This window comes from Alexandromys fortis, unplaced genomic scaffold (genome assembly GCF_014885135.2).
Source record: "Alexandromys fortis isolate MF-2015 unplaced genomic scaffold, M_Fortis_MF-2015_v1.1 scaffold_2_1_26212458, whole genome shotgun sequence".
Classification (NCBI taxonomy): Eukaryota; Metazoa; Chordata; class Mammalia; order Rodentia; family Cricetidae; genus Alexandromys; species Alexandromys fortis.
Genome location: NW_026067930.1, coordinates 1,303,537 through 1,325,581, shown reverse-complemented (window position 1 = coordinate 1,325,581; position 22,045 = coordinate 1,303,537). Strand labels below are relative to the sequence as shown.

The window sequence follows — 22,045 nt, the reverse complement described above, 5'->3', positions numbered from 1 at the left end:
TTCCCCCCCGCTAACCTTTCAGTCTGCATGAATGCCAGCGGTTACTCAGAAACGAGGCCTCCACTCTCCTCCAGTGCTGTTCAGAGTATCTCATACCTTGTCTCTTTCCTTTCTATCATCTGACAGGACTGTCACCTAGTACTCAACAATCTGTCTCTCCACAAAGCCCATTTGCTCCTGTAGCTTCAAGCAGCAGAGCATTTTTTTTTTTTTAAAGTTAGCCACGATGTGAGTGGCACACACTATATCTATCCCTCACAAACTGGGGCAAAAGCCCCTTCCCAAGTACGAAGGTGCAGCTCCCAGCTAAGGCCGAGCAATGGCAGCCTGGGTATAACTTGGCCCTATGAATCCTGCTTAAGTCTTCCCAGACCTTGCTCCATCCTTCTTGGTGAGGGTGGCAGTGAATAAAAGGCTGGGCTGCAGTGGGGTTAGGTCCAAGAGATACATGGTTCCTAAGGTTGAAGCGGGAAGACATGTGGCAGACACTCCCGGAATATTCCTGACTGACCAGGGAGCAAGCTGAGCGGAGCAGGCGGAGGCTCGCCAGCACAAGACACGGGGTGAGCAGAGTCTTAGGACGCCCACAAGACCTGCGACCAAGGCAGGCACTGACTCTTGGGTTCTCCAACAGAGCCTGGGGAAGAATGATTGCTCGAAAGATGTGGGAGGATTGTGGGGTAACAAAATGGGAAACCCGCTTCTCTGTGCACCACGGCGCAGAGCAAATGTCATGGGTCCGCCCCTTCCGCGTCCCTAACACAGGCGCAGTCGCGGAGGCCCAGAGCAGGCGCCACGGCTCCCTGACGCCGCCGGCCGCCTAGACAGCTGTCGCCCAACCTCAGCAGAGCGAGGACCGCCCCACGGGGGACCCAGCTAGGGCCGCCTGCGGTCGGCCCACCCCGCCCAGCCGCCGGAAACTGGAATCCTCGAGCCGGAAGCTACAGCTTCAGTCGCGGCAGCGGCCGCGCGCGCCCGCTCCGCCCCCGCCCCGCGTGCCACAAGAGGGTCCGTATGAGGCCCGGTCAAGCCGCTACGCACCCAGGGGCCCTCCGCGTCCTGGCCCGGCCTACGACTTATTCCCACCAGCTGACTGCCGCCCCCGGCAGCGAGGGACTCACTTACAAGAGCTATCGTCGCCGTCGCCATCTTGCGTCCGTCGCGGCCGCCGCGCGCGCCACAAGCCCCAGCTCCCTCCGCAGTCTCGCGCGATCTGGGCACAGGACGCGGAATTCTCGCGATAGACCTTTCCCTAGCTACGTGGACGGAGACCGGAACGCATTTCCGGGGCGGAGCAGGCAGTTAACGCACCGGACTAAAACTGAACGGAGCGGGGCGGGGCCGGGGCGGACCGGGGCGGGGCCGGGGCGGACCGGGGCGGGGCCGGGGCGGGCGGGAGTGTGGGAGTGGCGGCCCGGAGAGGCCTGCGGAGTTCGGCCTGTAGCGTTCTTGAATCAGTTCTGCCTATTTTACCAGCACCGTTATTTTGGTTAAATCCCCTCGCAGAAGCAGCGGAAAAGTGCGGCTGATCCCTTCTCGACTCCGTCCGTTGACATCTGAGACAAGAGACAAAAGAACTGATGCATCTTTGTTTTGTCCGTCTCTGAAGTCAGGAGTCTGCATTTATTTGGAAACAATCTCTTTCCTTGTGAACGAATAGCTTTTTAAAACGGATGACATGCTGGTGGACCCAAGAGATGGTTCCCCAGCCAGTTGTGTATACAGTCCTGTGGGCACGCTGGTCCCCAAGTCCTAAGTTGTGTATGTTTAAACCTGTATGTTCATCTGTGCTGTGTGCGGAGGAGCTGCTCTGACGTTTGTCTTCCACCGAGTCCCAAAGCTGCCTACAAAACATCACCAAATAAGCTCAGGCACCTTTAGCTGCCCCCGATAGCCATTCTGCTTTGCACCCCGGAAAATTTTAGAATTTAATATAGAGAGCTCTAGCAAAATAAGGCAGAATGTTTTCCTCCCCTTACGGAGTCCCTTTGGTAGCACAAGAGCTATACTGAAAACAAACAAAGCCTAAGAGGGCAGAGAAGTGAACTGCTGGGGAGTTGGGGAAGGGTGGGCGCTGCCTTTGCAGACTGGTTTATGACGGTTGTGTCTGGAATTTCCGGGAAAAGCGCAGATAGGAAAAAAAAAAAAAAAAAAAAAAAAAAAAAAAAAAAAAAAAAAAAAACAAAAACGTAGTTGCCCCAAGACTTCTGCCCCTACCAGAAGGTCTGGTTCTGCCAACAGTGGCTGCAAATTAGCTTCACTCTGGAAAAGAAACACTGAGACCCAGCTTAGCATCTCATTATTTATTTATTTTTATTTATTTATTTTTTGGTTTCTTCAAGACAGGGTTTCGCTCTAGTTTTAGAACCTGTCCTGGAACTAGCTCTTGTAGACCAGGCTGGCCTCGAACTCTCCAAGATCCGCCTGTCTCTGCCTCCCGAGTGCTGGGGTTAAAGGCGTACACGACCACCACCCTGTTTAGCATCTCATTCCTAAGCACAACCAGCCAACCAGAATCACCAAGCAAGGAAGGGTGAGGAAATAAGAGTCAGAAGAACCAAGGCAATAAAGGAAGCAAAAGAATAAGAACAGTAATTGAAATCAGTTGGTAGTGGCACAGGCCTTTAATGATAGCACTTGGGAGGGAGGCAGAGGTAAGCCAATCTCTGAGTTGCTGGTCTACAAGAGCTAGTTCCAGGACAGCTAGGAATGTTACAGAGAAACCTTGTCTTGAAAGACAAAACAAAACAAAACAAACAAACAAACCTGAGAAAGCAGTATAATCAAAGATACCCAAAAGATGTTGCAACCCAAAAAACAAGAATATAAAGACCACCAACTGAGCTGGGCGGTGGTGTCACACGCCTTTAATCCTACTCTGCAGAGTGAGTTCCAGGACAGGCTCCAAAGCTATACAGAGAAACCCTGTCTCAAAAAAGAGACCACTGACTGAAATTTCTTCCAAAGAAAAAAATGAAAATGGCCCAAAGGTGATGGCGACACACACATTAATCCCAGTACTCAGGAGGCAGAAACAGGTAGGTCTCTAAATTCAAGGCCACTCTAGTCTACAGAGTGAGTTTCAGGGCAGCCAAGAAACCCTGTCTTGAAAAACTAAAAGCAAATATGAAAACAAGCAAGTTAATAGATTGGAAAATAAAGTTGACCTGAATGTGGTGGCACATACCTTTGTCCCAGCGCTCAGACTCAGGGCAAGAGCAAGGCGGATCTCTGTAAACTGGATACCATCCTAGTCTTCCTTTCCAAGTTGTTTAGCTCTGATAGCCAGATATTAAATAGATCCTATCTCAGCCAAGTGAGGGCAGTGGTGGCACACCTCTTTAATCCCAGCATTTAGGAGGTAGAGGCAGGTGGAACCCTTGAGTTTGAGGACAGCCTGGTCTACAGAGCAAGTTCCAGGACAGCCAAGGTTATTTACACAGAGAAACCCTGTCTTGAAAAACCAAAATTAAAAAAAAAAAAAAGAAAAGAAAAAGAAAGAAAACAAAACAAAGTTGAAAAGTCCCCCCCCCCCAAAAAAAATAGAAACTGTAATCACATTGGTCAGTATTCTCCAAGATTTAAAACAAGATGGGCCTACCAGAACCTCTGAAAATGGTGCAATCCCCAGCCCAGGGTGTTGAGTAGGCTGGATCTTACCACCAGGGAACCACCAGGGGTTCCACCAGGTTCCACCAGGGGGAACCTCAGGCACCACCCTCTTGTGGTAGCTTCCATTGATACTAACGTACAACACTTTTCAGAAAGGTCTTTCGCAAGCTGCTAAAACCTCTAAATTCACTGAGATGTTGAATTTGTCTTCTTTAGAAGAACTAGCCAGAAGAGACTGCATGGTGACAGCATTTGACGGCTTCAGCTATCTTTTTTTTTTTTTTTTTTTTTTTTTTTTTTTTTTTTTTTTTTTTTTTTTNTGGTTTTTCGAGACAGGGTTTCTCTGTGGCTTTGGAGCCTGTCCTGGAACTAGCTCTGTAGACCATGCTGGTCTCGAACTCACAGAGATCCGCCTGCCTCTGCCTCCCGAGTGCTGGGATTAAAAGCGTGCGCCACCACCGCCCGGCCGGCTTCAGCTATCTTATGAGTCAGCAAAGAGCTAATGATTTAGCAAAAACAGCTTCTGAATGCCTGCTCCACACATGGCCCAGCATCTGGTTGCCCCCACTCGGATTTTCCTGTCCTTGCTTTACTTTCACTCCGAAGAACCTGTATTCACTTATAATGGCATGGTCCAGCCTGTAAACACCACTGTTTCAGAGGTAGCTGAATTAGGTTTTCTGTTTTTTTTCCCCAGACTGGGTTTCTCTGTGCGTCTCAGGGTTTCTCTGTGCGTCCCAGGGTTTCTCCGTGTGTCCCAGGCTGTCGTGGAACTAGACCATAGACCAGGCTGGCCTCCAACTCAGAGATCTTCCTGCCTCTGCTTCCCAAGTACTGAGATTAAAGGTGTGTACAACCACCATCCAGCTTGGACCAGGTTCTTAGAGTTACCAATGGGGAATGTCCCTCTCCTGAGTCCTACGCATGTAAAATACCTGAACCTCACAATTTCACAGAATTGCTTTTGAAAATAAGTCTTGTCTCCCTGCTCTACCAGAAGCCACCCTGGCAGGCGGAAGCCCAGATCAGCGCCTATTCCAATTGTCATCAGAGAGGCCTTCCTTAGCAGCAGATGGGAGGCGATGCAGAAACCCAAAGACAAACACTCAGCAGAGAGAGTGCCCAGATTGGAGATCTCCATCAGGCTCCTCCCCTTGGAATCTGGGAAATGCCTGAGGAAGAGGGAGAAGAAGAGACCAGAGGAGGTGGAGGACACCAGGAGAACATGGCCCACAGAATCAACTAAGTAGGACTCCTAAGGGCTCAAGGAGACTGAAGCATCCATCACAGAACCTGCATGGGTCTGCACTAGGTCCTCTGCATATATGTTATGGTTATTAGCTTGGTGTTTTTGTGGGACTCATATAACAGTGGGAATAGGGGTGTCTCTGACGCTTTTTGCCTGTTCTTGGGACCTTTTTCTCTTACTGGGTTGCCTCACCTAGCCCTTATATGAGGGTTTGTACCTAGTCTTACTGTATCTTGTTATGCAGTGTTCCAGAGATATCCCCAGAGGCCTGTGCTTTTCTGAAGGGAAACGGAAGAGTGGTGGATCTGGAGGGCTGGGGAGATTAGAAGGAGGGAAGAGGAAAACAGCAGTGTTGGGATATATTGAAAAAAAAAAGAAGTCTTCACTTCTGCCCTTAAGCCCTTTCATGATGAGCTCATGCATCCGTGTGTATACACATAAACACATGATAAATAAATGTAAAACAATAGGGACTACAAATATACATCTCAATAATTTATCTAGGAAATAGAGAAATCAATGAACAATTTGCTAAAATGTCATTTTTCTTTTTTTTTTTTTTTTTTTTGTTTACAGTGGTGAATTCCTGATAATTTCCAAAACACTGGGCAAAGAACGGGCAGGAGAAACAGAAGCGCTCTTACAGAAAAGGTCAGAACTCAGAAGCATCGCAATTCCTGGAACTAGAAGAATGTAACCTGACACCCTTGAATCTTGAGAAGAAAGGATTCTCAGCTAAGCAAACTTCTTGTACCCTGGTACATTTTCAATCATGTATAAGACTAGAATAAGGACAAACAGACAAAGGTTCCATAATTTCCAATATATTTTTCTCGGACAGTTTGAAGGCTGTTTCTTTTCAGGTGCCATAAATGAAGGAAGAAGAACGCATGGGCCCAGAGAGAAGAGTATGCCATAGAATCCTGGTGCAGGGCAACACATGCTGCTACCTGAACTACAACACAGGACAAGAGAACAGCAGAGAGCCTGTAAAAGGAGAAACAGTGGCCGGTCGTACTTGGTCCTAAATATTGAGAGGACTCCAGTGATGAATTAATGGCAAACACAAAGCTAAGGCTAAGGGGAAGAGCTGGTGAGAGGTTCAGCAGGCGAGGGGCTCGGCACCAAGCCTGATAAAGTGGGTTCAATTGAACCCACATGGTGGAAAGAAAACAAACTCCCACAGATTGCCCTCTGACCTTCTTCTGTGCTATGGTACACACACACACACACACACACACACACACACAGACAAATGAATGCTTTTAAAAAAACGAAGCAAAAAAAAAAAAAGAAAATTATTAACTTCAGAGAAAACAAAAAATTGTGCAAGAAAGAAACTATAGCTTGGGACACCTTGTTCCTTGCTGAGACCGGCACTAATTAGACTGATACTCAGACAGCTCTGATGTCCATCAGACTCATAGGATGCTGGCTCAGAGGGTGGGCAGGTGACTAGCCTGACAAGTTGCCATGTGGGAACACCTAACATATAAAAAGCAATAAACAGGACCCAAAGCATGCTAGTGGCATAGCATGGTGGCACACACTTTTAATCCCAGCACTGGGGAGTCTGAGACAGGTAGTTCTCTGAGTTTGAGGCAGGCTTGGTCTATGGAGTGAGCTCCAGGCTGAGGCTAAGAGACTGAAATTTGTGGGAAATCAGGGCAGAAGATTGTACTTGCTTTTTACTATTGACCCTGTGTCCCCAACAATTCAACTTCTAAAACAATATGCAGTAAGGCACGGTGGCTCACACCTATAAACACTGCACAGGCCAGGTCTGGATACTGAGTTCCAGGCAAGCCAGGCAACCTAGCAAAACTGTATCTTATCTCTAGAGATAGAGATAAGCTGAACAGAGACAAGATAAAGTACAGCACAGACGCCTTTGAGTTCAATTTAATCACGTGTACAGTCTGTTACGAATTTTCCAAATAAACTATGTCAGACCATGCATAATCAGTGTTCATTCCGTTTATTAGCTGTCCCATGACAGATTTGCTTTATTTTAGGTTTTGGTTTTGGTTAAGATGGTATGGTAGGCAACACAGCAACACCCCCACCCTGCGTGTGCCCACGTCCATTCTCTTAAGCACCAAACCCCAGGATGATTAGTCTCGGTAGCAAAAGGTGCTCTGTAGGTGTGATTCAGCTACAGGCCCTGAGGGGGTATCATCCTAGATTATCTAGGTGGGTCCAACCTACTCACAAAAGGCCCCAACCTTCCAGGCAGTGGAAAACCAGACAGCTAGTCCATGACACACATTCAACCTGACGCTGCTGGTCTTGAAGGTGGAAGGAGAATTAAGAAAAGTTGGTGGCTTCTAGAAGCTGAGAAGGGTTCTTAGTTGGCAGCTGTAAAAAAGTAGGAATTTCTGCCTTACCACGGCAAGGAAGTGAATTCTACCAGTAGCTTGAAGGAGCAGGAGGTGAGCCCCATCCCCACTCTACATCCCTCTTCCAGAAAGGAGTTCAGTCACAGATGACTGGGTTTTAATCTAGTGGGAGCCTGTATCAAACTTCTGATGTACAGAACTGTATTAGTGTTGTCTCAAGCCACTGGGTTTGTGACAAACGTGACAGCAGCAATGTGGAACTATTAATAATACAGTAGTGTCTTTCCTGATTTCATATATGAAGAACTATTTAAGAAGGAACTTGAGTGCATTAAATTTATACATACATTTAAAAAACATTTAAGACTTTAAATTTGAAGTTGGAAGACAGGCAGTTCAAGAATGAAGAACAGAAAGATCCTGCTGATCCTGCTGGAGGACTCTGGGGAGGACACAGGTCCTGATCTCAAGTGTGTGGAAGATCAGTGAGAGGGGGCTCAGGACAGGTATGCATGGGATTGGGATTGCTCTGGGTGGGACCAGGGATCCAACTCCAAGCTCTCTAGCCTCTGAGTCTCCAGCCAAGTCTGGTCTGCCTGATGCCCAGTATTGCATTTGACACCTGAAGGGGCTCTATTACTTTTGAGTTCAAGCTCCTTCCCTAGGTTTCTATGTCACCTGAATGTATGGCTGTTGTCCAATACCAGATGGGGAAGTTCCCCTAAATGACCTGTATCCTCTACTCCCATTCAGGCTTGGGACTCCATCACCACCCCAGGACCCACACTGCTGCAGAAAGCTGGGGGGGGAGGGGTCTTCACTAGCAGGGCCTGTGTTCATTGGCTCCAGGAAACACAGGCAGAAGGCAGCTCTGAGCAGTATGGCGCTCTTTGCCAAGTGGACAACCCTGAGCCCTGGTATCCCTGCTGGGCTGCCAGGACTGGGAAGGTCAAGCCTGTGTCCCACGGTACTTGAGAAAGGTGGTCTCCAGGAAGGCTGCTAGCTTTGTCCGGTCGTCCTGCAGTGGATGGGTAGGGGACATGGGAGTCGTGGGCAGCTCATGCCACCCTGCACCTTTCCAAACCTGCAGTGCACCCCGCCTACCTCGTGCAGGAAGCCGTAATGCACTAGTTCCGCAGCGAGGTCCTGGGCACTGTCGGCTGAAGAGAGGACAAGTGAGTGGTGGCACCAGCCAGCGCCCGCCCGAGCCCCAGGCCGCCACCTGGTCCCCTGTCAGCCTACTTGGGAGCAGGTCATAGGTCAGCTGCCGATGCAGGCGGTCCTCCAGCACCAAAAGCAGAGTGAGCTGTGGATGCAATGGCATGGTCAGCACACCAGCACAGATTCCTCCCCAGCCCCCGTAGCCCTGCCCAGCACCCTTGCTCACGTGCCACCGAGCCTTGTCCTCGCTTCTCTCCAAGTTGCACTGCATCTGGACCACCTGAGGGCAGGGAAGTTACATTAGCCACTCAGGACCGCTTAGCAAAGGAACCCAGAAAGATCAGCAGAGATTCAAAAACACTAAGCATCTCCAAGGGACGCCCAGAAAGCTCATCCCATTGCACCAGCACTGAGGTGTCAGCGAAGGCTTGGGTTTGAGTACTGAGTGAACAGAATGCCTTGAAAAGGGTGGGGGAGGGGAAATGCTGTGTCCCAGGACATACTGCACAGAAAAGCAAGATGCCAGGAGGCCAGGAGGCTGGGGCTCACAATGCCTTCTAGTCACTCTCTGGGCAGCCAGGATCCAGGACACTTTGACTACTGGCATTTGAACTTAGGGTGCACTGTGGAAGGAAGGAAGGTGATGGCTCTGGGTCCTGCTGAGGAATGGACATGGCCAAAGCCTCCGGAATGGGGTGTGCAACAGGACGGGGAAAGGGCTGCAAAAGCAAGAAGCCTTGGGGAAATGGGTGTCTCAGCTTGATTACAGTGTCCATAAAGCGGTCAGCTTGGGTTTGGTCTCTGGCAGTCTGGAGGAGAAATGGGATGGGGAGACAGAGCCTACCCCCCCCCCCCCGAGAAAGGCACCCATTATCTGGCTGTGGACAGTTCTGAAAGACAGCACAGTTCAACAGAAGTCAGGACTCACCTTCCTGGTCTCTGAGTCAAAGGGTTCCGGCGTTGGGGTCTTGACCTTCTGGGCCTCCTCTGGGGGTGGAGCTAATACACGGGGAAGTCCCAGGGGCCGGGCAGCCGCAAAATTCATCAGTGGGTAGATCCCATTCCTGGAGATACACCAGCGGGTATATAGCTGGGGGCTCAGGCCTGACAGTGATTTTCCTCAGTCTCATGCCAGCTCTCACCTGACATCCTCTAGGAATTTGTCCAGCTCCAAGAAGGAGACCTCTGAGTACCTAGAATGGAGTGGGTGGTACATGAGCGGTGTCAGGCTAAAGGCTAGCCAGGCAGCTAGTAGGGAAACCTTATGTGGTCACTGCTCACCGCCACTGCATTGGGGGTCCATGGGGCTGGGGCATCTCAGCCAGGACGGCGTGCAGGTCCATTGCCTTGGTCTTTTCCTCTACCACATTTTCCGGCATGAGGTCTGTGAATCACAAAACATGCTCAGGGAGACGGACCCAAGCCAAGGGTCCTGCAAAGACCCTGCCACGTTCTGACCCCAGGCTCCTGGCCCACCCTAGCCCTTGTGCCCCTCACACTGATGCTGGATGAAGCAGTGGGCTGCCAGCAGCTTCAGCGAATGCACCTCGAAGAGCACTCGGTGGAAAAGGAGGTTGTGGGCAGAGGGCCGGCGGGCAGGGTCCCGGGCCAGGCAGGAAAGGATGAATTCCTAGGTGGTGGAGAGGAAAGGTGGGAGGTGGGTGGAAGATCCTTGCTCTAGAGAGGTCCCTGAAGACCCTAGACCCCATGGGTCCAATCATCACATCCTCCCTCCTCAGTGGTGCTGCAAAGCCTTCCTGTATGGATGCAGAGAAGAGGAAGGCTTCCCATTAGCAGCTCAGGATCTGATGCTGTAAACTTGGGCCGAATACCCATGCTCTACTTCCAGTCACCCTTGTGAAATCTGAGTCCTAGGAGCCTTTCTTCCAGGTAGGCCTTAGTGCAGCAGCTGGTATACTCCCAAACGCACTGATTAGACTAGACTTCCAACTGTCCAGAGCACTTCAAGGGCAAGCTGAGGCACCTGCAGCCCATCCCAGAAGAGCAAGGTAAGCTCCTCACCCGCATGTTGGGGTCACTCAGTGAGTGCCTGGCTCGAGCAATAGCCTCCTCGGTGACCCTGGTATCCCCATTGGCTTGGATTTCCAGTACAGCCATCTGGGTAGAGGGACAGATCAAACATGGTGAGATGGGTTGGAGCCCAGAGGAGAAGAGGCTATGTCGAGAGTGGCCAGTACCTCCAGTGCACACATCCCAAAGGAGAAGATGTCCACTGCAGTCCCATCATTGACCTCTGAAATGGGAAGAACAAGGCAGGGTTGGTCAGTCTGATGTGCCAGCAGGTCAGGTGCCCTAGAGACCCATAAGGGACTCACCGCCATACTCTGGTGGGAAAAAGTGCAGGTTTCGAAGTTCCTCCCGCTCAGCGCGGATGGGGCTCCGGAGATCATCAGGAAGTGCTAAGGAAGAGCGCGGGGCTGAGCAGATCAGTTTCTCCAAGGTCCCCACACCCCAGAGGCCCCACGCACCATTGGAGAAGATGCGGTACCACACTGCAATGGCCAACACGGAGAGAAAGAGCAGGCGTCAGAAGGCTGGCACACTGGGCAATCTCTGCCCTGGGTTCCCGCAGGTTCCCCAACCCTCCCTCCCCCTGTCCCGCCCAGCCTCGCCAGCACCAGAGCCGATCTTGATGAGGCCATTGTGCTGAATGAAGATGGTGTCGCTGGTCAGATTCCCGTGGATGATGGGGGGACTGCAGGCGTGCAAAAAACTGCAAGCATAGAGGAAGGGAGGCAGGAAGAACCGGGTCAGAGGGCACCGGAAAGGTGCAGAGCAGGGGACAAGCGCGTGGGCAAGTCCGGGTTCTCACCTGAGTGCCGACAGGATCTGCGTACACCAACGCTTCCAGGCCTGGCAGCGGACGCACGACTCCGTCGGGTGGGCACCGAAAGGCTGCTGAGCCTGCGGAGCCCGCCCGCTACCCCGCTCCTGTCCCGAGGTCACTCTGAACCCCCCACCCCACTACTGTCCCTAAGTTTTTTGGACTCCCTTCAGTCCCTAGCCCACTCCCCATACCCGGGCGTTCATGGCCTTGTGATTCTTCTTGGTCTTTTTGAGGAACTGCTTGAGGCTGCCAGACGACACGTATTCTGTGATGAAGATGACCTGCGGGCAGGCGGGCTCCGCCGTTGCGGGTGGGTCCCCATGCTGCCCCACCCAGCCTGTGGCTTCACTCCGCCCTACACCCGCCCCTAGCTCACCCTCGCGCGGGCCTCAGAGGCGTCCAGCCAATACTTGTGCAGCTTGACGATGTTGGGGTGGTCCACCAGCGCCAGCTGCTCAAACATGGTCTGGATCTTCTCCTAGGGAAGGAGGATGGTCGTGGGGGCAATCACGATATGGAGCAAAGGGGGTATGAACAGGCCTCACCTCATGGGCCGAAAAGGCCTTCCTATCCCCGAAGTGGAGTTCGTTCCACACCACTTCTACCCCCTCTTCGGTGTCCATGGCCAGAAAGGTGCTCTGAATCCCCGGCATGTTTCCTTGGTTCACCTAGGTGGGAAGGATGTGTGTCCCAATACGAATAGAGTCAGGGTGTGGACGAGGTCCCTGCCACCTTCCCCCAACCATGAATGTGCTGCCAGCCCTGTCCAGTTCAGAGGGAGAGCTGGGGGTAGGTGAGGCTGGGGATCTACCCTCTAGGAGGATAGGGGTGGTGTCCAGGGGTGGACCAGGATGTGAAGCTTGAGGACGATCCCCGGAGGGGTAGCAGGGGATCCAAGAGGCACGTGGAGGTGGTTCCAGGATGACAGTGGTGTTCAAGGAACGGGGGTTTCTCACCAGGGCGTGGGGCCAAAGGGCTCCGAGGGCCTCCAGAGGCCAGGGTGTCAGGGGAGACCATCAGGCTGCCCGGACCCCAAGGGCCCCATGGCCTCCAGCCTTAGGCTTCGGGACGGCGGCGTCACCCGCACCCGTGCCCACCTGCTCCCGCCGCTTCTGCCAGCGGCCACACGGGCTCTCCTCCAGGATGTCGCTCTCGTCCTCGCTCTCGTCCTCCCGCTCCCGCTCGCGCTCCCGGCCTCGCCTTGGCGCCGGCTCCGGGGCCGCCATGGCTCGGCGGGCCCAGGCCGCCGCCCTCCGCGCAAGTCGTCGCCCCGCTCCCGCCCGCCCTGGCCCAGCGCCCGGCAGCCCAACCTGGAGCCCAGCGGAGCAGCCGCCGCTAGCCCTCCTCGGCTCCGGGAATTGGGAGGTGCGGGCTCGCAGCGGACCCGAGGGAGGAGCGGCCCCGCCCCTCCGGAGCCGCCTCTGCGGGCCGGTGCCGGAGTGTAGCTCGACCAAGGGCGGCAGAGCCCCGCCCCGGACACGCCCCATCCACCCAGACCACTCCTGCTCCTCCAAAAGCTCCGCCCCGAAGAGACGCGCCCCTCAAAGGCACCGCCTATTCCTGAGGAGGCCTCTCCTAGGCTACCCCGGGCAGCTGTGCTCTCCCTGCGCAGCGCGCCTTGGCTGGCCTCCTCCGGAACCACTCTGGCCAACTGTTGGGGCCAGTTCTTGCACTGCATCCCGATCCTGCTCCTATCACACACGTCCGAACTCGGCCCGACGTAGAGAGCCTGAATGGGGCAGTAAGGGTCAAGGGCATCTGGGGGCAGGCACTTAAGTGGCAGGAGGCCATATGGTTTCAGAAACGGGGCCAGCTCTCCCCTCCGGTAGCCAGGGAAACACAAAGAGAGCACCACTAAAGGTGGCGGATGAGCACACCAGCACACTGGAAAACTGACAGGATGCACTTCAAATCCTGACCACCTGTCTCCCCCCGGCCCAGAATTCCAGCCTTCTCTGTCAGTGAATAAGCCCACTTTGCATAATGGCGAGTTCCTCTTCTCTCCCCAGATGTGACCCTCTCCTTTCCACTATGAGCTCCCTTGAAGCAGTGGAACCACGAAGAGGGAGCATTTCTCACTTGCCACATTCAGCAGAATTCCCTAGAAACCTTTACCCACCCTCTGTGCCCTCACCCTCACAAGCCCCTCCCACCCACCTTCACCGCCCCTTGCCATAGGGAGACCATAGCCTGCCTGCCCTCCGATTTAAACCCCCAGCTGGATCCTGACCAGCTCTGCTCGCTCTGCTCCTGACTTCTATCATCGCCTGCTCAGAATGCTGCAGCTTGCCCTGGTGGCCTACCCAGCCTAACCTGAGCAGGGCTGGCCACAGAAACCAGAGTAGGGCCAAAGCTTGGAAGACAATTCCCAAGTCCCTAGATCCCCCTACTTATATCTTATTAACCAGTGCCATAGCCACCCCGGAGAGTCTGAACTAAGAAAGAAAATGATGAGGAGCCCTGCACCACAGTGTTAGCAGAGTCTCTTGAGGGTTCAGAGACTGCAGACAGGATCCAATGAAAAACCCACAACACTGAAGGTTCATCGGTTAAGAGTACTTCTGCTCCTACAGAGGACCCAAGTTCAGTTCCTACCACCTACAAGACCATTCACAGCTACCTGTTACTCCAGGGGATCTGATGCCCTCTTCTGGTTTCCATGGTACCCAGCACACACAGTGACTACATGTATGCAGTCGCTCACTATTACATGCATATAAAATAAATCTTAACATGCCACAGCACCAAGACTAGTGGCGTGCATACATTATTGCTAGCAGAAATGCATGCTGTCTAAGAACCATTGGGGAGAGGGCATCTGAATACCCTCACAGGCTTCCCCTAGGCTCCTTCCCACATGACCTCTGCCAATGTGTTTTTGGTTTTTTGTTTGTTTGTTTGGGTTTGTTTTGGTTTTTGGTTGGTTTGGTTTTTCGAGACAGAGTCTCTCTGTGTAACAGCTTTGATTGTTGTAAAACTCACTCTGTAGACCAGTCTTGCCTTGAACTCACAGAGATCTGCCTACCTCTGCCTCCCAAAGGCTGGAATTAAAAGTGTGCCCCACTATGCCCAGTTTCACCACTGGTTTTCATATGCAGCCTGTGTGGTGACCAAACCCTCCCTGGGCTCTGACTGTTTGCAGGACTTGGCAGCCTCATCCCTGTGGGCTCTTTGCTCTGACTGTGTCTTATGCATCCTCTGAGTCTGCCTCCTTCCGGTCTTGACTCTGGGGTCACATCTCAGACAAGACTTTCCTGGGCTCCATTCTTGCACACCCACTTTCCTCCCTAGCCTCACAATTTTTTCCATGACCTTTGACACTTGACCTGCATGTGTTTGCCTGCTTCATCTGAATGTGGTAGAGTCTCTGCTCTTGGCGCCAAGGACAGCATTCATTACACACTAGGCCCTCATGGATGCTACAATGTGAGGATGTATGAAGGGTTAGGTGGGTGGTTCCAAGAGACCCTCGAAGTGACAACATTTGAGCTGCACATCAGTGCACATTCTTTCCCCTTTATGCCCTCTAACCGGTCCCAGATCAAACAGATGTGTGCAACCCAACCTAGTGCCTGGGAAGTGACATTATTTGAGACAACTCTCATTGGATTTAGGGAGGGCTCTGGAATCCAACATTGAGCATGGAGCTGAAACCGGAGGTATGTTCTTGGTCACCTTCCTCAACCACTGTCCCAGATCCAGTTGCCTTCCAGTCCCTGCCTCCACTCCTGTCCTTCTTCACATTCTGCCAAGTCCTTGCTATTTATCAGATGTCCTCTGGGTTTATCCCTTTGCTGTGGAACAATCTTTGTACATTATGAATATGTATTACTCTCATTGGCTAAGAAAGAGTTCACTGGCCTATAGGTGAACAGGAGAAGGTTAGGCAGGAAAACCAGACTAAGAGGATGCTGGGATGAAGAACGGCCCAGTCAGAGGAGCCATCAGCCAGATGGAGAACAAGCCGGACACACAAAATGGGATAGAGGTAAAAGCCACGAGCTTTGGGGCAGCACATAGATTAATAGAAATGGGTTGAGTTCTAAGAACTAATTAGTAACAAGCCTGAGCTATTGGCTGAGCATTTGTATTTTATATTAGGTCTCCGAGTCACTTATTGGGAAATGGCTGCCAGTTATTTGGGAGTAGGCAGTTGGGACAGAGAAACTCTGCTTACACCCTTCTCAGAAATTCTCTACCCCTTGACATCTTGCCCAGTGCTTTAGCACCTAGTGCTTTTTTTCCTGCCTCTTGTGTATCTACCATGATACACAAAGAAATCCTTGGATTTCTTAAGGGTCTCTCTGAGCCTCTCCCAACTGTAGGGTAGGCAGGTGATCTAGTTTCATAATTCCTGGCTGCTCCTTTCCCCCTGCCAGGTGGCTCTCAGGGCTTGGACAGGTATTCCCAGAGGTCCAGCAATCCAGGTAGACAGAGAGGAGGCCTGGAGGCCCCTTGCCTTACCCTGCCTCCTGGCTTTGTTCTCTTAGGCAGTATCCTCCAGAAGAGCAAACTGGATTTGGAAACTTGCCTCTAAGACCAGGGGAAAAGCGGTGGCGAGAGACTGTCCCCTTTGGGATGGGTGGTGAGACTGTGGCTTCCATTCTTGCCCCAAGGAAGCCGACATTGATCTGCTGAGCGCCTCTGGGGAGCTCCATGTGGCAGGAAACTTCCTGATAATGGTCAGTGAGGACAAACCACTTTCCCTGGGACTTCTCAAGTTTGGAAAAGGTTCCTAGTGAGTGTTTGAAAGCCACCGGCTAAGAAAAAAAAAAGATCAGCTGTCTTAAGGGATTTCAGGAGGATAAGCATCTATTGAATCATTACTTACTACTAAGAAACAGAGGCAGCAGTGTTAAACAGAAGCCGTGGATGCTACGGCCAAGTGCGTCTCAAAGCCCTCAGTGATGGAACCCCACTACACCCGTCAACTTGCCTTCAAGAATGACTTGGATGCTTGCATATTTATTAAACAAAATTTACCGAAAAGATCAAATTGCACTTGATTGATAGAACAGTAGAAGCAAATAAATATGAAGGCGGGTGGTGGGCACACCTCTCAGTGGATGCGCTTCAAACTCTGTGGAATGTCGGCAGTCCCAGCATTCATAGCGCAGGAGACGCTCAGTGCTGTTCAGCTGCATTTAGAGGAGTTGGAGGGAGACTGATGGGAAGATACAAGTTATTTCTCTTCTTGAGATGACTTACGAGATGCCACAGGAAAGTTCTATTTATTTTAACTTGTATAACAAGTGACACAATGTAGCTTTTCCTTCTCTTTGAACGAGAGAGAAGTTATATTGTTTATTTGAGCTGTCCTAACAGATTCCACAGACCCGGTGACTTGAACACCAGAAATTAATTTTCTTATACCCCAGGGCTAGAAATCCAAGACCACAGTGGGGCAGCTCTTCCCTTGATAATGTGGACCAAATCTCCTCCCCGTGTCCTTGAACAGTTATCTGTCTGTAAGTGACTGAGTCTTAACTTTTTTCCTTTTTTTTTTTTAAGAAAGATGTATTTATTTCACGGTGTTTTGAGAGGGTTTTGAATGCATGTCTGCATGTGCTGTGTGCATGGGGTGTTCAGGGAGGTCAGAAGAGGGTGTGGGGTTATGGAATTGTCTCTATATGGGTTCCAGAGCAAGTTGTTTGTAACTTTTTTGTTTTGCTTTTTTGAGACATGTTTCTCTATAGCTTTGGAACCTGTCCTGGAACTAGCTCTTGTAGACAAGGCTGTCCGGAACTCACAGAGATCCGCCTGCCTCTGCTTCCTGAGTGCTGGAATTAAAGGTGCGTGCCACCACCACTCAACATGTTTGTAACTTGGAATGTCTGGAGCCACATGAGCTAAACTCAAAATGTTATTTTCTAAAGACCACCAGTGGTGGGAGTATGTTTAAGTAGGGGAGTTGGTATACCTATTTCTACTCCTGGGTCCTGAGATTATTAGTGTGAGCCACCACATACAGCCCTCGGGTTTAAAGAGCTGATGGGGGAGGGTCTCTTACTCCAAGATAATCGGATACCTAAGAAGCCCAGCTTCTTCTGGGTCCATTACAGTTAAAATTGTTGTAAATGTGACTTGTGGGAGGTCCCTGGGACATAGGAATTAGGTGTCTCCTGAGCCCCAGTGTCTCAGCCCTGGTGTGGGAGGAAGCTCATACGTGTGCTTTGCTATGAAGCCATCGGTCCCCATCTAGGCCCTGCATCAGATGAATCAGCTCCTACCCCAGCCTCCGCCACACAAGGGAACCTAGAGGGGTTTACCCAACAGAGAGCATACTCCTCTTTCTCACATCCTCCTTGCCCCAGGTATGCTCTGCTCAGTCTGGGTGGAGCGAGGGAAAGAGGCCAGGCATTGGACTGCCCCAATCTGTCCTTCATGTCACCAGGAAAAAGGAATAAATGAATAAATAGTGTGATGGTATGTTGGCAGCCGGACAAGAAGTCATGTCTGACCTACAGGGAATAAAGCAAGCAGAACCCGCTTAATACCTGGCATTCAGCCTTTAACCTTCTGTGAAAATCTCTCTCTCCCCCTCCCCCCTCTCTCCTTTCCTTTCCTTCCCTTTCTCTCTCCCTTTTCCTCCCTCCCTCCCTCTCTTTGTGTGCTCATGTGTGTGTGTGTGTGTGTGTGGTGTTTTGTTGTTGTTTTGTACTCAAACTCATGGTCTTCCTGCCTCAACTTCTGGTGCTGAGCTAGAAGGATGCCTTGGGCTGACTTTTTTGGGGGGCCTTCTATTAAATTAAGAAGGGAAGAGCTACAAGCATGTTAAAAAGCTGTTCTTTGGCACTATCATTGCAGACGTTTTGGGATCCCTTCCAGGATACCCTGGACTTGTACACAAGGCCACTCTGGAGCCAAGTGCTGTTATTATCCTCCTTCAACCAAAAAGGAAGAAAAAGGAAACTGGAGATCAGGAACTGGCAGAAGAGCAGGTGGATGGTGGTCCTGGGAGTTGAAGGCAGCAGCGGAAGCGTGGAGCCTGGCTTCACTCTTTCTGGAAGCCACGGTCAGTCTGTGACACAGGTGTCTACAGCTGGGAGACATTTTAAGGGATCTCAGAATTAGATTTGCTTTGAAGAGTGGCAAGCACAGAGACTAGCAGGTGCACAGGGGGGCTGCTGCGCCTCTTGAATTCTGACCACAGTCACCCCTTCTCCCTTTCGGACACAGCATGCTGCCCTCTGACTGTTCCAGAACACTCGTGCCTACTTGTTAGCACAGTCAGAAGCTACTGGGCACAGACAGCAGAGGTGGGCTACTAGCATGCACTGTCCAAAGCTCGATTGCCTCTCAGGACCACGAATTTGCTAGCACAGGATATAACCAGAGACAGCCTTGCAGTGGCAGACAAGAGCTTGCTGGGTGAGGATGTAGCCTGTACTGGATGCTCACAAGTTTGCAGCCAGTCACTGGACCCTGGCAGGTCATTACTTTCCAAGTCAGAATAGTAATCACTGAGTTCCCCATGCCTGACCAAGACAGAGGAATGGGCCTCAGCTAATGTCTCTGGGTAGAACATGAACAGCTACCTCTTTGGGGAAACTGGGGGACTGGAATGCTCACAGTGGTGCCTGGATGGGAACATCAGATCAAAGAACAGTTGGTACGGTGGCGAGTCTGCTCGGTTACTCTTCTGTTGTTTCTATGGCCTTGATTGGAGGATGGTAGAGTCTCAGCATGGCAGTGGGAATGGCAAGTTAAGGTCCCACAAGAAATGTACTCATTCTTCTGTAAGCTCTTACCCAGAGGTTCTCAACCTGGGGTCACAACCCCTTTGGGGTCACATATCACATTTTTACATTATGGTTCATAACAGTAGCAAAATGGCAGTTGTAACACAGCGATGAAACTATTTTATGGTCAGGGCAGCATTAGGAACATTGAGAACCACTATATCTAGAGTATAACAGGAATCCCCATTTCCTTCATTTTTCTCCACCCTGAGGTGTTGGCATGGGTGTCATTATAAGGACCTAAGAGCCTTTAAAACCTTTACCTTTGTGGAGAGGGGATTCAGGCACCAAGTCCTGGTAGGCATAGCAGTGCGGCAGGGCCCCTCTTTCCTCTGGCTGTTTTGCTCTGAGCATGGTTATATGGACTTGGTGGGCAGCACAGGGAATCAAAAGGTGGGCTTCTAAATGGAGGGTCACAAGAGTACCTCTGGTGACCAGAGTATGTGGGGGTCCAAGAAACCTAGCTGGAGCTAGAGGAGGGGCCCTCTGCTCTTCACACAGTTCACCCAAGCCTCAGAATCACTTCCAAACTGAGGGGCACCCATGAAGAAAGTGTCCCCACAGTACAGCAAAAGCTTCAAAAGGGAATGGGTACTAAGACCACCAGCTCAGTAGGTGGACATCACCCCCGGACCAAACCTAACCAGAAGGAGGGCCAGCTGCACAAAAGGCCAACATGGACACAGTACACAGGACACAGGTGGTCATGAAAATATACAAGATAAACAACAACAAAATGGCTCTACATTCTAAGTGCTGGAATGAGTGGGAGGGTCTGCAGAGAGAAGCTGTGATAGTTCAGGAACTAGAATTATCAGGAGAAAGTCCAAAATAGCAGGTCAGGTTTATTGCTCACTGTCACCAAGAAAAAAAAAAGCCAGTCAACTGCCAGACAAGCTATTATATTTATAGGATGATATAAATTTATATTATTTATAGCTCACACTCATGCGGACACATGCACAAATCTCAAATCTCAGATGTGGAAAAGAACTTCAGAGAGACAAACAAAGCTTCAAAGCCCAGTGAAACAGCGTCACGAGAGCTAAGATCACGGCATTGGAGCTCTGAAAGGAGGAAGAAAGGCCTACAAGAAAAGCACTTTGAAACAATAATGCCCGAAAATGTCCTAGATTTGATGAAATCTATAAATTTCTGGTACGAGGGACTTCATCACACTTTGGATAGGATCAGCTCAGAGGACACCATTGCAGGAAGCCTGTAGAGGTTCTGCAAAACAGGAGGCACCCAAGGTCACTGCAGCACCCACACTGCCGAATGAGTGACCGTACCAGAGTACAGCCCCTGCCCTCACCACCTGACTCACGGTGCATTCTGAGGCAGTCCTAGCAAACTCAGCCTACAGAGCTCAGTCAAATTTCAGGGTGTTTGGCTCCCTAGTTTAATCTCTGCATTAAGGATTAAAGTTTTATGAACGAAGCCTTAAACATCTCAGATAAAAATAAGAGCTTGTGGGGGGGAGAGATGGCTCTATAGCAAAGAGTACTGGAGGACCCAGGTTCGATTCCCAGCACCCACACAGTGGTTCACAGCCATCAGCTCCTGTTCTGGGTGATCTGATATCCTCTTCTGATCACCACAGTGACACATGTGGCAAACAGACATAAATGCAAGGCAAAACAGCCATATAATAAAAGCAAGTAATGATATACAATTGAAAGATGATGTAGGATCAAAACCCCTTGCCATTGACCTTGGCTTCTCATCAGTCCTCATTGTTCGCCATGATCAGAGTCCGGTTTTATCCCATGCTTTTTCAGTCACTGTCCAGCTGGCCTTGGTGAGCCCCGTGGTCCTGACATCCTTGCTCGTGTTCTCCCTCCATCTGCTCCTCATTGGGACCTTGGGAGCTCAGTCCAGTGCTCCAGTGTGGGTCTCTGTCTCTATCTCCATGGGAGAAGAGTGGGGGGAGGGGAGGGAAATGGGAGGCTGGGAGGAGGCGGAAACTTTTTTTTCTTATTCTCAATAAAAAAAATGCAAAAAACAAAAAATAAACAAAAAAATAAAGATGATAATAAATAAAATTAAAAGAAAAGAAAAGCTTTATTTTTCTGATTTACCTCACTTTATGTCTTTGAATGTTTTTCCTACATGATTGTATGTGTGCTACCTGTGAGCCTGGCGTCCTTGGAAGTCAGGAGAAGGCATTGAACCCATTTGAACTGGAGCTATGGATGGTTATGAGTCACCATGTGGTGAACCAAACCCAGGTCCTCTGAAAGAACAGCCAAGTTCTCTCAGAGCTGTCTCTGCAGGTCCTGCTACTTAGCCCTTGTCGATTTGTTGGGCTACCCTGCACCACGCTGAGATTCTGCCAGCAGAAAAGTCATGACCAGAGGAAAACCTTGCCCTAGTGATGTGGGAGTGTCATATATCAATCTATTGATTTCATTGGTTAAGCAATAAAGGAACTCCTTGGCCCTGATAGGTTAAAAGATAGATGGGAGGAGGAAACAGAATAGGATGCTGGGCGGAAGAGGAAGTGAGGTCAGACTCTGCTCTGCTTCCAGAGGAACCGGACAGCTCTGCTCTCTGGAGCAGAGACACCAGGATAGATGGAGGCTAGACTCTTCCCGGTAAGCGCACCTTGGGGTGCTTACACACGTCATTAGAAATGGGCTAGTCCAGGTGCGAGAATTAGCCTGTAAGGGTTAGAGTTCATGGGCCAAGCAGTTCTTAAATGAATACAGTTTGTGTGTTGTTATTTCGGGCATGAGCTAGCCAAGTGGCCGGGGTGTTGGGGACGCAGCCCCGCCGCTTCCTATTTCAACACCCTAGACTCTTCCAAATTTGGAGTCAAAATAAACCATTTTCTCCATAAAGCAAAATCAAAGCCTCAAATCATTCCAGATAATGGGAATTCCAGTCATATATAAACATATCTAGCAAATTATCTGCCAGGGCAGTTGCTTAGCTAGTCACTACTGGGGCGGAGGTGACCCACAGACTGGGCTGTGCGCAAGACCATAACAAACTTAGCACCCAATGAGGATAGAGAAACACAGGTGACGGTAGTGCAGCCAATGCTACTGAAAGAGAGACTTTAGCGCAGGAGAAATGAGTCCCTGCAAAA

At 50.7% G+C, this 22,045-nt stretch overlaps 2 protein-coding genes across 8 annotated transcripts in view; both read right to left on the bottom strand.

Annotated features, from left to right (window-relative positions):
- Puf60 (poly(U) binding splicing factor 60) overlaps positions 1–1,279 on the bottom strand; it is a 10,989-nt gene extending 9,710 nt beyond the window's left edge. Inside the window, exon 1 of one of the 5 annotated variants that reach the window (XM_050145234.1) lies at positions 1,126–1,279. Coding sequence is in view for 4 of the 5 variants with exons in the window: in XM_050145232.1 (XP_050001189.1) it covers positions 1,126–1,149 (24 nt within the window). In the remaining variant the exon portion in view is untranslated. The remainder of the gene's footprint in view (positions 1–1,125) is intronic. The other 4 variants (XM_050145232.1, XM_050145235.1, XM_050145233.1 and 1 more) reach the window with 4 other exon arrangements.
- Positions 1,280–6,823: 5,544 nt separating this feature from the next.
- Nrbp2 (nuclear receptor binding protein 2) lies at positions 6,824–12,665 on the bottom strand. 3 transcript variants are annotated; one of them, XM_050145172.1, is made up of 18 exons: positions 12,307–12,659; positions 11,755–11,877; positions 11,586–11,687; positions 11,401–11,490; positions 11,195–11,235; positions 11,001–11,095; positions 10,851–10,874; positions 10,698–10,781; positions 10,560–10,615; positions 10,384–10,479; positions 9,859–9,991; positions 9,643–9,745; positions 9,504–9,554; positions 9,290–9,425; positions 8,588–8,641; positions 8,443–8,506; positions 8,305–8,360; positions 6,824–8,218 (listed from the first exon to the last, which is right to left on the bottom strand). In XM_050145172.1, exons 1-18 carry the CDS (start codon positions 12,433–12,435, stop codon positions 8,150–8,152), a joined length of 1,506 nt encoding a protein of 501 aa, XP_050001129.1. In that variant the 5' UTR covers positions 12,436–12,659; the 3' UTR covers positions 6,824–8,149. The 3 variants fall into 3 exon arrangements, 2 of the variants coding, with proteins under 2 accessions (XP_050001129.1, XP_050001128.1); XM_050145171.1 differs by having other exon boundaries at positions 10,698–10,874; positions 12,307–12,661; XR_007592304.1 differs by lacking the exons at positions 6,824–8,218; positions 8,305–8,360 and adding an exon at positions 8,865–8,984 and having other exon boundaries at positions 10,698–10,874; positions 12,307–12,665.
- Positions 12,666–22,045: the final 9,380 nt, after the last annotated feature.